Source organism: Molossus molossus, unplaced genomic scaffold, assembly GCF_014108415.1.
Source record: "Molossus molossus isolate mMolMol1 unplaced genomic scaffold, mMolMol1.p scaffold_m16_p_14, whole genome shotgun sequence".
NCBI classification, from domain to species: Eukaryota; Metazoa; Chordata; class Mammalia; order Chiroptera; family Molossidae; genus Molossus; species Molossus molossus.
Genome location: NW_023425349.1, coordinates 49,059,764 through 49,076,303, shown reverse-complemented (window position 1 = coordinate 49,076,303; position 16,540 = coordinate 49,059,764). Strand labels below are relative to the sequence as shown.

Here is a 16,540-nt window from a genome sequence, read left to right as displayed (position 1 = left end):
GGAGTGGTGGCAGTGATACAAGTGCACTCTGAGCAAGCTGACTGAGGGCTCCTGAGATGAGCCAGACTTTCTCCAAACCTCTTCTTTTCAGTCTCTGCCTCACCTTGTCCTTTGGGGCTTCTATTCTCTAGATACTACCCAGTTTCTACGAAAAGTAAATCTCTCCTGCAAGGAACGGGTTGGGGTAGCTGGCTGATTTCAACAGGGAGGAGGAGGGTCCTGCCATGGCTTAAGCATTGTAGACAGACTTGGACCCAATCCCCTGTTAACAGCCACATGCTTCTCTCTCTTCTTAAGTTGCTCATCCGTATTCTTTGTCTTCCAAAGAGATGTTGAAATGTTTCTTCTGCTCATGTCTCTTCTTATGTTCTTCTTGTTGGTGAATAGATTTTGTACTCTTTTACTGTTTTTTTTTTTTAGTGGAAATTTGCTAAGGAAGAGAGATAGATTCATGTGACCAATCTGCCAGATTGAACTAGAAGTATGGCTGAATTTTTTTACCCTGTTATAGATAGAAAAATCTTCTTTATTCACTCCCAGATGCAGTATAGTTTGCATATGCTCACACACATCTAAAGATAAGGAATTCATTAGCACCACATTTTATGAATTCTGTTACAGAACTGTGTGAATCTAGGAAATCAAAAGTATCAACTTCTCCAGCTCACTCTTCTGGAATATCAATACTTTTGCCATTTTCCTTAATTGTATTTCACGTCAAGATGGCATACTTTTAAATAAAAACACTTTACAATTGGAAACTGGAATTTTGTTTTCATTTGAACATGCCACGTGACTTTCTTGGCACATGTAACTCATGGCTTTTGTGATGTATTTTTAGAGGAGAACGCTGAAGAATGGAACAACCACTGCTTGTTACTTTTCAGCAATTTACACGGACTCATCTCTGCTCCTTGCAGAAATTACAGGTGAGGAGATGAAAGCATGATTCACGGCAAGCCAGCGAAGCCAGTCGGACCTCGTCGAGCAGGGAGTCATGCGGTGTGCAGCCTTGCCTTTCAGTTGCTAGAATTTGAGCATTAAGTGATTAAGTGTATTACTGCGGCCCCTGAATGTTTTCTATTGTTTAACTATTTATTTACTTATGGTTTTTGGTTCTGAGGTATGTGATGAAGGTGGTTTTTTAAGAAAGAGTAATTGAACGCCCAGTTATTAAAATGAATTACAGGGAAAGACAGAGGCAGAAAGATTTTGTAAGATTCTATGACAGAGGTGGAGACATTGTAAACAAAATTAACACTGCCCAATGTAGATTCAAGCTCCTAGCTGAAAAAGAATTCCTCTGAATCTTCTAAATAGAACTAGGTTCTTTAGTGTTGAGATCTGCTAGTAGGACTAAATAAAATGTTTGCAGATAATACTATGGGCATAGCTACAGTTAGGAGTAGTGGCAACATCTTTTCTAAGCATGTGCCAGACCCTGTCTATACATTACTGGGTATATTTCTTCTAACCCTACACATACCAGAGGACACTGGACACATATAATCTGTCAAAATCCGGTGCCCCTTTTCTTATCGCTACACCCTACTGTTTTTTCTGTAGAACAGAGGAAGAATATAGAGAGGGACTCTATCCATGGGACAGTGGTAGAGTAGGAGACAGGACAGAGATAGTGAGCCACAGAAACAAGAGAAGGAAGGAAGAAAAAACAAGGTGTAGACGTGTCAAGGCTGAATAGTGTTTCTCCAGGGTCTGAGGCTGCCCTCTTTTGTTCCATGTGATGAAATGGGAACAAGGACAGTATGACTTGAGTAAAAATGTAGACAAACTGTGTAAGCAAAGGGCAAAGCTGAGTAATAACACCCAATAACACCAAAGTAAAAAACACTCAATTATTACCTGGCCAGACTGGAAGTGGGGGCGGAGAAGGGGGTGGCTGAAGTGATGGATGGGAGAATATTTGCTACTTACAGAACTTGGTTGGTGGTTGTTGTTGTTCTTAGTGGATAATATTTCACATTCTCACTTGTTTTGATTTAAACACGCTTTTAAAAGTCTCAGAAAAGGTACTGTGTGGGAAAGACACATGACGTTAGATTCTGTTTGTACATGCCTCACAGATAAATTTGGGCAGCGAGCGTTTGTGGGCAAAGTCTGCATGGATATGAATGACACCTTTCCAGAATACATGGAAGGCACTGAGGAATCAATCAAGGAAACAGAGAGGTATGTCCACCTGATTTGTCTCGTGGGTGGTCCCTCCGCTGCACTGATGGAGTTGGAGACCGGGAGAGAAAACCACTCAGGCCCTGGCCGGTTTGGCTCAGCAGTTAGAGCATTGGCCCATGGACCAAAGGTTATGGGTTCAATTCCCGGTTAAGGGCACATACCTGGGTTGCAGGTTTGATCCCTGACGCTGGTCAGGTTATGCAGGAGGCAACCAATTGATGTGTCTTTCACACATCGGTGTGTCTCTCTCTCTCACTCTCTCCTTCCTCCCTGCCTCCCACTCTATCTAAAAACAGCAACAACAACAAAAATCCTCGGGTGAGGATTAACAAAAAAGGAAACCCGCTCTGAACCAGGTGGGATGTGCACATATGTTACAGCGTGGGTTTGCCCAACTTCATGAAATTGATCTGGCCCTAAAAAAATGTTGCATGTCAGTACTATTTTCATATACCCAATTATATTTTAAAGCTTCTGGGAACTTGTTATAGGTTTATAGGCAAACTCCTTGTAAAACGAGGGATTCTTTTTTGAAGTAAATGATTTACCCTCTTCCTCTCCTTCATTATAGATCTGATCTTCTCCTGTGTATTGGACTTGCTTTAAGTGTGTGTGTGGCCTGCTCTTTAGGTTACAGTTGACCCTTGAACAACACGGGTTTGAACCTTTTATCTTACACTGGGATATTCTACTGATCCTATACGTACTTTTTCTACATTTCTTTTCAAGGAATTATGTTGTATGACACTCACCAGCTAAGCAATATACATAGAAGACATTTCTTCACATTTAAAGCTTCCCCGAGACCACATGTCTCCCAATGCAAACTCTAGAAGTCCAACTTTTCTTGAGTCCCCTGACTTTCTTCGCCTAAAGTGTACCCTCGGAAAAGGGAGGCTCAGGGGCTGCTGCCTGCTCCCAGAGAATAGGAAGCATGTGTCTGTTGCCTTGGCCACCAGCTCAACTTTTCTATGAATGTGTGTTTGTGTCATTGTGAACCTTAATTCACACTTTATTCTGAAACAACAGAAAAAGGAATACCAGGAGACAGGAGGCCGTAGCTAGTAAATATTCCTGGCCAGGGCAGAGCTACCACTTCGTACACCGTGCAGACAGACCGCCATCCCTGCAGGGGTAACGGGGGAGACACCACCACCATCAGCACCCTGTCACAACCAGCTGGCCTTTTTCTTCTGCCTTTGGAAGTAAATGATGATATTGTGTTAGCTTTAGGGAAATTAGGGATAGAGAGCCCCATGGCTTCTAAATGCCTCCGGTGCATAGGACTCCGGGACCCTAACATCCCTGGAGCATCACATATTGCAATATTGCCCCAGACTGAGCTTAAGCTGGTAGAGCGGCTCGAGTGCTGTGGGAATACCCGGGAGCAGCCCAGCTGCTGCAGAGGATAAGCTGCATTTCCCTGTGATGTCGCACTCCATCTCTGCAAATGAGAAGGCAGAAGAATGACTACTGGTTCGTCTTTAATTGGTGGTGGAGAAACATGTGCAGTATGAGAAATGTTTGCATGGAAAACAGGACCTGGAAAGGCCATGTCTTCATCCTTTGAAAAAGTTGATTTGAAAATGCCTGAATTTTCTAACTTCCCATGTGCTGCTTTATTTCAGATTCGTGTCAGAGATGCTCCAAAGGAACGTAAGTAAACTTGTTCCCAGCTTGTTTCAGGATTGTCTTTGTCTTAGTTGTAGGGTTTGTCATTAAGTTGTTTGGCAGAGAACAATCTGTGTGCATTTGTCTTATGCCCATGCACGCAGGAATATTTTCCTAGAACCTTAGACTGTTTTCACAGAGGACCTGTCAACTCAGCTCTGTGAGGTCAGGCATTTTATGATTTCTCAGTGGTTTTCTCTTCCTCTCCTTTGGGACCAACTAATTTCACAGGACTGGTCTCTGGGGAGATGGAGAAGGGCCTCATAGCTGTGGACAGATTGATGGCAACTGGAAATGGAGGCATGGTATTGGTTGGCTATGTTAACATGGGCTCTGGCCTGTTGGACCCCTGATCTGGTCTGAAACACCGGTGGTGTCCAGCCCAATGCCCCTGCCCAAGACTGCCTTGGTCCATGTACGTATGTGTGGATGTCCCATGGCCTGCAGGCGCTCAGCCAGGCACCCCCTTTGCAGGCCCTGGGGTCGGTGAGCCTATGGAGGCGGTGCTGATATCTACCCCTGTGCCCAGCAGGCTGATTCGTGGTGCCATCTCTTAGATTGGCAAGCCTTACCATCTTTTGAGGTCTGATGGGAAAACACAGGGATCCTCAGAATGTCTTTCAATCTTGGGAGACTTAGGTGGAGTTTTGTGGACCCTTACTCTCACCATCCCTCTCAGAGTTCTTTCCTGCTGGGACCCTCACCTCAGGTGACATCAGAGCCAGTTCTGTAACTAAACAGTCCTCGGGGAGGCCATGGCCAGCACACCTCCCCAAGACGTAGAAAAGGGAATAGGCAACCACCTACTTCTAGTCTCCCCAGATCTCTCCCTTAAAAGTTCTCCTTCTACTTCTTGATTCTCTTCATAAGGCCGCCGTGCAAGCCTCGACGAGCCTTCCTGTGGATGTGGAGCAGGGGTGGCTGCCACTCGGAACGAGATCTTCTTCCACTGAACTTGGTGTTACAGAATATACTCCCCTTTGTCCCCAGCATGAGACCCAGCACTTCCACCCGCTCTTAGAAAGGAGGACTGTCCCCAAATGTCCAGATATAAAATAATCTTGTTGTATGACATGCATTTTGGGGTATGCTACTCATTCATGATATCCATGGTGTCCTTATCAACTGTTCTTGATTATTGCCAGTATCCTAGAGTGAAGCCCATAGTGACGCCACGTTTCTCCCTTTCCTGCTCTGAGATGTTGATGAGCGAACTTGGAAGCACCGCGAAGACTCACGATTTGCACATTCAGGTGGGTATTTTTCTCCCGCGTGTGCCTCAGTCCAGAACTGCGGGGTTCCCATTATCCCGCATTCTGGGAGTAATCTCCAGGTCTCCTGCTGAGATCACCTAGAGGTAGAGCACTATGGGACAGGGAGGGCCCTCACAGATGCCAGTTCTTAAATTTTTTCAGCTAAGAAAGTTCCTTTCCCTCTCAATTCTCTGATCAGGATTGCAGACATGAGGCCATCACAGGTACCTAGCAAAATCTGTGACAGACGGGTCACCTGTTGTCTGTAGGATACTTTAATCACATGTCTTTTCTACGTCTTTCTTTTGATGCTTTTTCAGTGTTCGAGTCCTTCATTTTTGAAGGAAACACCTATTATTTAAAAAGCAATAAGAACCTAATTTCCACCTCACAAAATGCATTTAAAAGCCCCTTTGTTCCAAGTTTCTTAATTTAAAATCAGGAACAAAAAAACATTTAACTTTGTCATTAAGCAGTTGCAATTTAGGAATAAAACACTTTTTAAAGCTTCCAGCTGGGTTAAAATTGAAAGTTGGGAGCTCACCTTCCTCCATCCAAGCTTCATTACATACTGCACTAAAATGTCCCCTCTTAAGAGCTGACTATCTTTTTTTTTTCTTTATTGACTTTAGAGAGAAGGGAGAGAGATAGAAACATCAACGAGAGAGAACATCGATTGGCTGCCTCCTGCATGCCCCCCACTGGGGATTGGGCCCACAACCTGGGCATGTGCCCTGACCAGGAATAGAACCAGCGTCCTCTTAGTGCATGGGTCAATGCTCAACCACTGAGCCACACCAGCTGGGCGAGAGCTGACTATCTTATAACAAAGGGCAAGTCAGGGGGAAGGCAGGCAACACATTGATTCTTTTTGTTGTTGTTGAAAGTATTACAGACGTCCCTCCTTTTTTAACACATTGATTCTTTATCATTTGTAAAGTGGAGGGTGGTTTCATTTTTAAGATTTATCTTGATAGGGCTCACTAACTGTTCTCATCTTTTCCCATTCTCTTTTATTCGTTTACAGCTCATGCTATTTGAATTTTTGATTCAATCCCACACAGTTGGAGGGGAGGGAAAAGTTTTCCTTGACCTTTTTGGGGTCCCAGCCTGGGTTTGAAAACTAAACTGACAAAGATAGATTAACAGGAGAAAAGTATGCAGATGTATTTAATGTAAGTTCTACATGACATGACACAGGAGCCTTTATAGGAAATGAAAACCCGGAGAAACAGACCTGAGTATTTTTTGCTAGTTTTGTTGAAGAGAGTGCATGGCTGTGGAGGAATGTGATAGGTTAAGGGACATGAGGTAAGTGTAGGAAACTTAGCGAGGCCTGTTTGTTTGGCTTCTTCTTGACTCCCTTTGTCTTCAGAGATAAAGATGCTCTTCTCCTCCTGGGGTGGGGCAGGCACCTCTCACCTGTGGGTTTTATGACCAGTTTCAGGGAGGGAAGGGTGGGAGGAGCATCTAAGGGACCTTCTTGCTTCTGTCATCAAACTCCTTCAGCTTAAAATATCATTTTTCAACATGCCAAGATGCCATATTTTGGGGCCGTGTGTCCTGAACCCCATCAACACACAACAAAAGCAAGTATGTCCTGCTAGGGGTGTCTGTCTGTCTGTCTGTATATTTACTCAAATTTACCAAAGTGACACAGATCATCTGGTTGTCCTCCCTCCTCTTCTGATGCCCTTGAATTTTATCAGTGGTCTGGGCTTTCCTCAAGGCCGGGATAGAGCTCATGCCATAGGTGGTTCACTGGGTTTAGAACGTTGCTGTTTTTCTTTTATTTATTTGGCTATGCATACTCTACCTCATGAAGAGAGGGAAATGGCATTGTTGTTCTTAGAAGTGGTAACACTCATGAGTTATTTCCCATAATATATATTCACCAGCAGTTGGTCTGAAATAATGCTTGTTTTAGGCCGGGGGTAGGTGTGGTTGTACCGAAGTGTGTCTCAAAGCACTGCACGCGCTCTCGGGTTCTGGGTCCTGTGGTGCCTGCAGAAGGTTGGCGCGGGAGCCAGGACGCACTTGTTTTGCTTGCATGTGAATTCTTGCCCGCTCTTCCTTGGTGCCTGCAGGATTGTCTAGCTCAGTTATCTTCTAATCATTTTCTGCAGAAGAACTCATTCCGAAAGCCAGAAACGGGGACAGAATGGAGACAGGGTTCCCGAGTCTCACCCCTGCTGCATCCTGAGAGGCAACTTGTTTATGCCTTTTACACCCTGGATTTCTATGGATTTTTCTCAGAATAACATATACAAAGCTGAAAGAATTTGGAAAATTACTTATCTAGCCCAACCCTTTTATTTGAGAGATGAGGAAATAAAAGTCCAAAGAAAAGAACTGGCTTGCCCTAAGACACATGACTAGGGTCAGAACTTGGGCTAAAATGCAGCTCTCTTTATTCAAATCCAGTTTCGTATGGGTGAACCATGCTGTCTGTCCTACTGATGGCCACTGAACTCTTTTCTGAAACAGCCAACACCAGAAGAGGCCCGTGCCACAGACAGCTAGTCTCTCAACTCTTTTCAAGGAATACTATTTATTTTGGCTTGTTTTTTTTGCTATAGTTTAGAATTGAAAAGACTTTGTTGGAACATTACATGGGTTAGAACATTACATGTTTGTGTAGTTACATAATCATAGTATCTTTGTCATGTGATTGTTTTAGATAAAACACATGTACAGTCCTCATTGTCTTTCTGTGTGGCCCCTGACTTAGGCAAGTAGAAACCATCCATATCATTTTGGGGTAGGAAGTATAATTTCTAATGGAATTTTACACTGAAAAATTGAAAATATTATTTATTTTCTTGTAGAGCCATATAAGTGAAAATCCTGATGAAGTTGAAGCTGTGAAAAACTTATATCCTAGTTATAAAAACTATACAGATGTGTATGATAAAAATGGTCTTCTGACAAATAAGGTAAATTGCATATCATGATGAAATCTGTGTCAAATTGAGCATATATACCTAAATTTTAAAATCTCAGTAGTGTTCTTCAGATTAATATGATGTCTGTGCATTTGCCAGATTAGAGTTAAGCTCAAAGAGTGCTTATGTGTGTGTACATAGTAAAAATGGGCTGGACTCTCATCCCAGCAAATACATCTAAAGGCTTCATTGAGGGTGGGAACGTCATTTGGTCCAAGGCCATGGTGTCAGTATTTATTAGAATGTAAATGTACATTCCTTTGAGTTAGCAGATCATTTCTAAGGATCCAGTCTGTGAGGAATATGAGTAGGAATGTTAATTACATATGAAAGTTAAAAAATGGCTTTTGTGGCGGATTGTTTAGATTACAGAACATACATAATTAGAATTTTATCCAACATTCACAAAGAAGGAGGCACACAGGCTTGCAGTATTGTCTGGTGTATGTGTACGTATGTGTGGTGCATGCTTACTTAGAAAAACTGTACGGAAGACACACATTGAATTTGCTAAAGGTGATTCTTCCTGAGCGAGAAAGCAGGACTTTACTTTTTATTTTTAAACATTCTGAGATTGCTTTTATGAGTGTGTATTGTTTTTATAATTAAACAGTTTTAAGTTAATTAAAATTAATATGAGTGAGGAGAGATTTTATTAGAACAATATACCCCATGGCCTTGGCCTTCAATGAAATGTACAAACTGCGTGGAGAATTTAACTACGGCAGCAAATAAATTCTTCAGGACTTTGTGAATGGAGATGTGAATATGACTAATTTGAAAGGTTAGTATTCTGCATAAATTTTATAAAGGCTACCCCTTAATCTGCATCCTCCTTTACATACATTTCCATATGATTAATAAATTAACCTTCAGTTTGCATGTTAATTTGATTTGCACAGAGGTTAGGAAAATTATACTTTAATAACAATTTTGTGGCCACTGAACCATGCCTCCTAAAGGAGAGGGCTATTCAGAGACAGGCTGCATACTGAGAGAAAAAGAATTTTGAAAGAGTAAAATCTTATTCAAGAAAAACCACAAATGTTGCCGAGACTTGAAATTAAGAGAAATCTCTTATGTACGCAGTGCCTGCCTTCTCGGATGAATTTTACCTTCTGAATTCATGCTTATAAAATATTACATTTCCTAATTTTAATAAAACTGTAAATATAGGTGATGAAATAGCTAAAGTGGGTTTGGTTCTGTGTCAAGACCATTGATGCCTGTATCTAACCAGGGGCGGAAACAACAACTCTTCCCGGGATCACTCCCAGAGCTTACATGAACTGAGAAGGGAAAGCTGACTTCTAGAAAGTCCCAGTTAGAAGAGAAACAATTACAGCCCCAACAGATGCCCACTCGATTTAGAAAAGAAAGTAACTCAGTTATTTTTTAAAGTGGAGATGAAGAAATCATACTATTGTCAAACTGGATGGATGTCCTATGTTGTAGATGAACTGGACCAGCCTTCCTTATTTTATAGATTAAAAAAAGAAAAAGATAAGATCTAAAAATCTGCTGAAATGTTTGTAATCCAATGTTTTTACAGGCTTTTATGAGATGTGACTTGTACAGAGTGGTTTTATACAGACAGATCATCTTAAATGTTCTCGTGAAGATGCTAACAGACATCTTCATGTACATAGTAAAAGGTACAGATGGCACAGCTTCTGTCTGTACCTGTGATTTCTTGTTGTGAGTGAGGACTGACCGAAGCATTGTTAAGTAGTGAACTCCACCCTGGACACTCTTCTCTCCAGACAGTGATGGCGCATGGCTGCTACCTCTCTGCAGAAGAACTGGATGTATTCCGGGAGCGAGGAGCATCGATCTCACATTGTCCCAACTCAAACTTATCGTAAGTAGGCAATACCTGATTGATAGATTGTGACTATTTGGGTTGCAAAGTAGCCACCTTGGTTTCCCTAGTCATTCCTCCAGCATTTCTCTTCTGTAGCTATGTTTGATTGGGACAGGGACTAGATAGACAGACACGTACCTTTGCTGTCGTAGGGAAGGAGAGCACTTAACAGGACATTTTTGCAGATTATGCATTTGAAGAGCCATAGCTCTTAAAATTTCTGAGTTTCCACAAAACAAGAAATTGGGAATACAGCAGAAATAGTTTAAAAACAATAGCATTCAGTCCTTGCAGCAAGGACTGAAAGGGCACATACTCCAGCCAAGTGTCCAGGGAGAGGGTGCTGACTTCCATTACTTTGTGTTGTGGAAACTATTAGAAACACTCAAACTAGTAGAAATGATGCAGCGCTACCGGAAGGCAACAGCCTAGGTACGGTATATGTCACCTGCTGGATTCAACAGGATGCCAGTTCACATGGGAGGGACCTTGCCCTATTATAGTTCACTAGAATGCAAAAGCTTTAATTATAACTGGTTCTTAACATTTTGAAAGCTTATATATTCACAAGTGAATCAGATGACAGTCATGGCCTGTACCTTCAGAAAAAAGCCCAGAGATATAAACAGGCTGCACCTAATTTCAGGGAACCCATAGATTCCATGATGCTAATCCATGCCAGGTTAACAAATCATGGTCCAGGATGAGACACAGAAAGGAGCTCTCCTTTCTGGTGTTAGTCAACCCAGAACAGAGCTGTTTCCTCTTAGGGGCAGGTTGGGGTACATCATTCATATATTCATTCAATAAATGTATTTAGCTTCTGCTAGATTTTAGTGTTTTCAGGGGTTATTTTGTGTTCTTGCAGAAGCAGACCATGAGACAAGGATTCACATACACGTAGTTTATTGGGGAGGCGATCTCAGGAAACACCTTTAGTGGGGTAAGACAGAGAGAGGAAGGAAGTCAGTAAAGAGTGCATCATTAACCAAGTTACCAGCATGGGCTCCTGGAGTTTAATCCTTCTGGAAATCTTAGAGAGCCAGTGTAAAAGCAAATCTCCAAGTCATTCTGCCCAAGGGGTGGGGAGCTGGGGTAGTTATACCCAAACACCATCAGTTATTGTTGAGCGACTGCTGAATGGGATGAAGAAGCGTTGATTCCTTGGAGCTGCTGACCTTCCCCAAACCAGGGCAGAGCAGGTTCTAGCAGCTGAAGAGAGCCCTCAGCCAAGGGTTGGAGGTGCCAGCAGTTAGAAGTCTAGGGCCCTTGTGGATGAAAAAGTTACATGTCAGTGGCAGCATGAGAAGGGCACAAGAGGCACAGTGATTTATTTCTGGAGTATTTTGAGATGTTCCAGTGGCTTCTAGTTTTGAGACATTGAGCGGTAACACATGACAGGGAATCCTGCCTGTGTACAGCTCAGTGACCATAATTATGGCCTAGAGGTCAGATGGAGAAGGGTTTAACAACCCTTCCATTAGTTACACAACATCTAAATTAAAATATGATTCAAATTAAGGCTTGAAGTTACATTTTTTTATGGATACATTTCTGTTTAAATGTATCCATAAATGTGGTTCTTTCTTTGACAATTTTGAGAGGTTTATTGTGTGTACATTGGGGCTTTGAAAATTATAGTTATGTGCATCTTTGAACAGACCATTTTGACCTTTGCATTTTCTCAGACTTCTAAGGATAGCTTTAGTTTTCCTTTGTTTCTTTAGAAAGGTGGCATATCTATTAAGATTAGGGTCGTGAGGTCCAGAATTCAGCACAGGAATCATCTCTGCTAGTTTCTGCTGTCCTCAGTGGCTGCATTTGAATGGTCAGGCCAGACTCACCAGCCTGCACCCCTTTTCCTGTTATACCCCCTTTCTTTGATCTGGAAAGTCACTCATTCAGGGTAACATTATTTCAGACGAACAGGAAAAACAATGCATAATAACTTCTACTTCCTAACATAGGAGGATTGGTTGGTTAAACTATATTAAAGACCAGTAAGACTTTTGGACTAATTATAAGGTTAATTTCTTCATTTGTTTTTCCTTGCAACTGCTTCCTGGTTTTTTGTGTTTGTTTTTTGGTTTTGTTTTTTGCTCTTGCTTCTTTGTACTCTCCTAAGATTAACCTCAGTGCAAGGACTCTAGCTCGTCTGTGATCTGTTTTCCCTCCAGAACTCAGATGGTCGGATGTGATGAATGTGTGTGTGTCAACATTAGAGCTGATGTGCTGGAGAACACCATTTTCGGTGACATCACCATGACAACTGTCCGTGTCCTCTCGTTGGACCCACATAGGTCTCCTTGTGCTGACAATCTCCTCTCTCCACAGGCTCAGGAGCGGCTTTCTCAATGTGCTAGAAGTGCTGAAACATGAAGTGAAAATAGGGCTGGGTACAGGTTAGTAGTGGACTACCTGGAGCCATGGCAAAGTGGTTGATTAAGTGCATAACTTTCTAATGTGATTAATTTTCAGGTTGTAGTTCCATGTTAAAAAAAAATAATTCTACTTTCTGATAATAATACCTTGAGTTGATAAAATAGTGAGGTGGGAAGCGGTAAGATATGTGCATAGGAAGACATGTCACTGACCTTCCAAAAACTATTGTATATGTTACTCTTCAGAGGCTAGAAAGGATGAGTCCTTCTCCAGTGTTTCAGAGATTCTTTTTTAAAAGTCCTTGTTTTTTTTTTCTCTTTTGTTTTTGTCCTTCTGGCTAGGCTTTAATAGTTTGGATTTGTATGCTTTTCATTTTCAATAAGTATGCCATCACAAATGCTGTCTGAAAAGAAAATTATTTGACCTTGCTGCTGCACACACGCGCTCGATCTTTGCCAGCATGGGGAACTTGGACGTGTTATGTTAAGATCTTGCTTTGCTTTTAAGCAGTGTTTAACAAAATGAGATTCCATTCCCACGGGCAGTGTGACGTTTGCTAGGCTGAAGGACATTCTCAGTGGCTGATAAATTAAGGATGTCTCTTTTTTTTTTTTACAGTACATTTTAATTATTTTTCCTGAGTGTGTGCAGTACTACTCACTTTGAAAGCGTGCGTCAGGGCCAACTGTCTAGGCTTATCCACTGTGAACCTCCTTTTACTATTGTGTGTGAAGGAACTAAAATTTTTTAAAGTGTGAGTGTGGGGCACAGGGACTTATTTTGCATTCTTGATATATTTGCCCTCCTAGTATTTAAGCACGTCGGGATGTTTGCATGTTGACAGTGATAGTTGTTGTCAGTTTCTGGAACAACTCAAGTCTCAGATAACTTTATACTAAGCAATTCCTTGGTAAGACACAATAAAACAGCCCTGGCCGGTTTGGCTCAGTGGTTAGAGCATCGGCCTGTGGTCCAGAGAGACCCGGGTTCGGTTCCCGCTAAGGGCACGTACCTCGGTTGCAGTTTGTCCCTGGCCCTGGTCGGTCGTGCGGGTGGCAGCCACTCGATGTGTTCCTTTCACATCGATGTTTCTCTCTCTCTCTCTTCCTCTCTCTCCCTCCCACTCTACCTGAACAAAAAATGGAAAAATGTCCTCGGGTGAGGATAAAAAAAAAAAAAAAAGACACAATAAAACAAAGAGATTTATTAATATTTTTAAATAGGCATGCTGCCCAGCTGGTGTGGCTCAGTGGTTGACCGTCGACCCATGCACCAAGAGGTTGCCAGTTTGATTCCCGGTCAGGGCACATGCCCAGGTTGTGGGCCCAATCCCCAGTGGAGGCATGCAGGAGGCGGCCAATTGATGTTCTCTCTCATCAATGTTTCTCTCTCTCTCACTTCCTCTCTCTCTAAATATCAATAAAGAAAAAAATATTTTTAAAAAGTAGGCATGCTAATGTAGAAGTTTTCCCAATTTTACCTAAATCAAAGAAATTATATTTTTTAAAAATTATAATTTATGCCTTGAGTCATTGAGATCATGTAATCCCTGGATATGTCACAGGTGCTAAGGCAGGAAACCAGCTATTTTACTTCAACAGAAAGGTTTAATGGATAAGGAAAAAATGGCCAAGAGCTTTTGTTACACAGAATAGTCCACATACGAAAAATTTAGCAGATATGCAAAATAAGGTAGGTATTGCTTTCCAATTTTCTGGAAGTTTGATCTATATGATTAAATTCATCACTTACTTGACTTCCCGTTCTTAACTTTAGGTTGTCTAGCAATGGCCTGAAACAATGAAGTAAAAGCTCTGTCAGTTACTGCTGTAAGACACAGAACAAACTAATTTTCTAAGGCTTCATCTCTGATTTCTATACCAACAATCATAACAATATCTATCTTACAAGCTTGTTTTGCGGCTTAAATGGAAAAAAAAAATGTATTTGAAGTGGTTTAGCACATATCTGACACCTTGAACTAGTCAATACGGATTGAATTAAAAGCAAAAAAGCAACGTTGGTGCATTGACCAAATGTCTGACTAACTATGATGTCTTCGCTTATTAAGTTGGAGAACGCATTTTATGTAATCTCTACTGTGGTAGCCACCCTGTACTCCACTATTTCCTAAACATGATCTTTGTGTATGAACTTGTGCTTCACTTGTAGACTTTAGAAGATTATTTAATCTGATAATATTAACAGAGAGCATTTCCAAGAGCAGGTTATTCACTGAATCTATATCAAGTGTAGGCAGGTCTGCACTTGCCCAAGTATTGAGGAAACCCAAACCCACATCACACTTAATGAAAATATTGCAAAACAAGAGAAAACAATATAAAAAATAATGAAAGGATGAGCATATTTCTGCAAATGATTTACTTCAGGATCCAGAGGAAAATTTCAGAAAATTGCCATCGTTTTTGGAGTACACAAAACACATGGCGCTATGGAAAGACCACAAGTTGTGATGGAAAAGGAAATTTTTTAAATGAAAGAAGAAAACTGAAAAAAAAAAAAAAACAAGAAGTATGTAGCCTCTTATACCCAGCTGGAGGGAGGATAAATGCACAACCACTTTTGGAGAACTCTTTGGCAGTTTCTTATAAAGTCAAATATAAAGCTAAATGTGACCCAGTACTTCCATTTTGGAATTTACACTGGAGACATGAACACATGTTTACCAAAAGAGTTGTACAAGAATGTTTATAACAGCTTTACTCATAACAGCCTCCACTCCCCAAAGTCCCTCCTCCAATTTTAGGCAAAACCTACAATACCCTGAGGTATGTTTGTATTCTCTCCCTCTCCCAGTGTCTCAATAAATTAATTCTTTTAGCCACTAACTATCCCGTATCATCATTATCTTCTCACTACTGGATCATTCCTATCAGCACACAAATATTCTCTAGTATCTTTTGATCTTCTAAGCGTTGAAATGAAAAAGAACCTCTTTGAATCAGACACCCCTTCTTGCTCCTACTCCACCTTTCCACTCCCCTTCATAGCAAAACTTCTTCAAAGAGTGGGGACCCGCATGACTAGCATTTTCTAGGCATTCTTTCATTGCTCCACCCACTTCAGGCTGACTTCTTACCACCCCCACCCCCCCATGATAATGGTCCTTGTCCTTTCTCCTTTGGGCTATTATCCCTGTGATCTCTTGCTGCCAACTCCAAAGGACACCATTCTGTACTTATTATGCTGGACTCTGACAGTATTTGTCATTGTTGACTACTCTCTCCTTTGTTCAAACAGTCCTATATTGGATTCAGTGAAACCACATTGTTCTCATTTCCCTTCTTCCTCTTTTGCCAGCCCTTTTTTTTTCTCTGAAGGCCCTTTCTCCCCTTCCTGGCCACTCAGGGCTCAGTTGTAGGCTCTCTCCTCTTTTGACTTTATGCTTTCTTCCTAAGAGATTTCATTTACAACATTGGCATTACATGATTACATGCATGCAGATGACTCAGATTTTTATATCCAGCTCAGATTTCTCTTTGAATCCCAAAGCTGTCTCTTCAGTTGTTTAATTTCTCTTTCCTCCTTCACCCCTACTCATAGATCTTCCAAAGTTCATTATATCCCAAAACATATTTAAGCCTGATTCTTTGAAATGGGTCTTCTTCTCAGAGAATTTAGTTTCTCAAAATAGAAACTTGGGCATTGTCTTTGAGACTCTCTTCTTCACCTTTCCCCCATGTCTAAGGCACGACAACGTCCAACCTCATGACTCCTTTATAGCCCCTGAATCTGTACTCTTTTTCCATATCAGCCACCACCTCCTAATGCAAACTACCATTATTTCTGGCTTGAACTCTTGGGCCAGCTTCCTAATCTGTCTCGTGTTTATTCTGGGCCCTTCAAATCAGTCTTCTGTTTTCAAAAGAATCACAATGAAAATCTGACCATTTCACCCCTTCCTGCTTACCACCCTTTAGTGAGATTTTGAATATGCAAACCTCATTACAAGGTGACAAAATGCTAGATGGTTTGACACTCAACCACCTCCTAGCTTTGTCTCCCAACACTCTGACCCCCCCCCCCACGGGCTATCTTTAAATTTCCTTCATGAATCACACTCCCTCTACCAAAACACCTTTGTGCATTCTGTTCCTCTGCCTGAAATTCCTTTCGACCTCTCTTTACATGGCTGAGTTCTCATTTCTGTCTTAGTTTGAATGCCATTGCTTCAAAGAGGTATTCTCTGACCATCCTGTCTAAATGGGCTT

General features: G+C 41.6%; 1 protein-coding gene across 1 annotated transcript in view; it reads left to right on the top strand.

Moving 5' to 3' along the window:
- Nucleotides 1–16,540, top strand: part of GDA (guanine deaminase) — an 83,198-nt gene that overhangs the window by 50,031 nt on the left and 16,627 nt on the right. Inside the window, exons 4-10 of the mRNA XM_036261286.1 lie at nt 842–929; nt 2,085–2,190; nt 3,822–3,849; nt 5,010–5,117; nt 7,946–8,053; nt 9,826–9,923; nt 12,261–12,328. Of these exons, the coding sequence (XP_036117179.1) occupies nt 842–929; nt 2,085–2,190; nt 3,822–3,849; nt 5,010–5,117; nt 7,946–8,053; nt 9,826–9,923; nt 12,261–12,328 (604 nt within the window). The remainder of the gene's footprint in view (nt 1–841; nt 930–2,084; nt 2,191–3,821; nt 3,850–5,009; nt 5,118–7,945; nt 8,054–9,825; nt 9,924–12,260; nt 12,329–16,540) is intronic.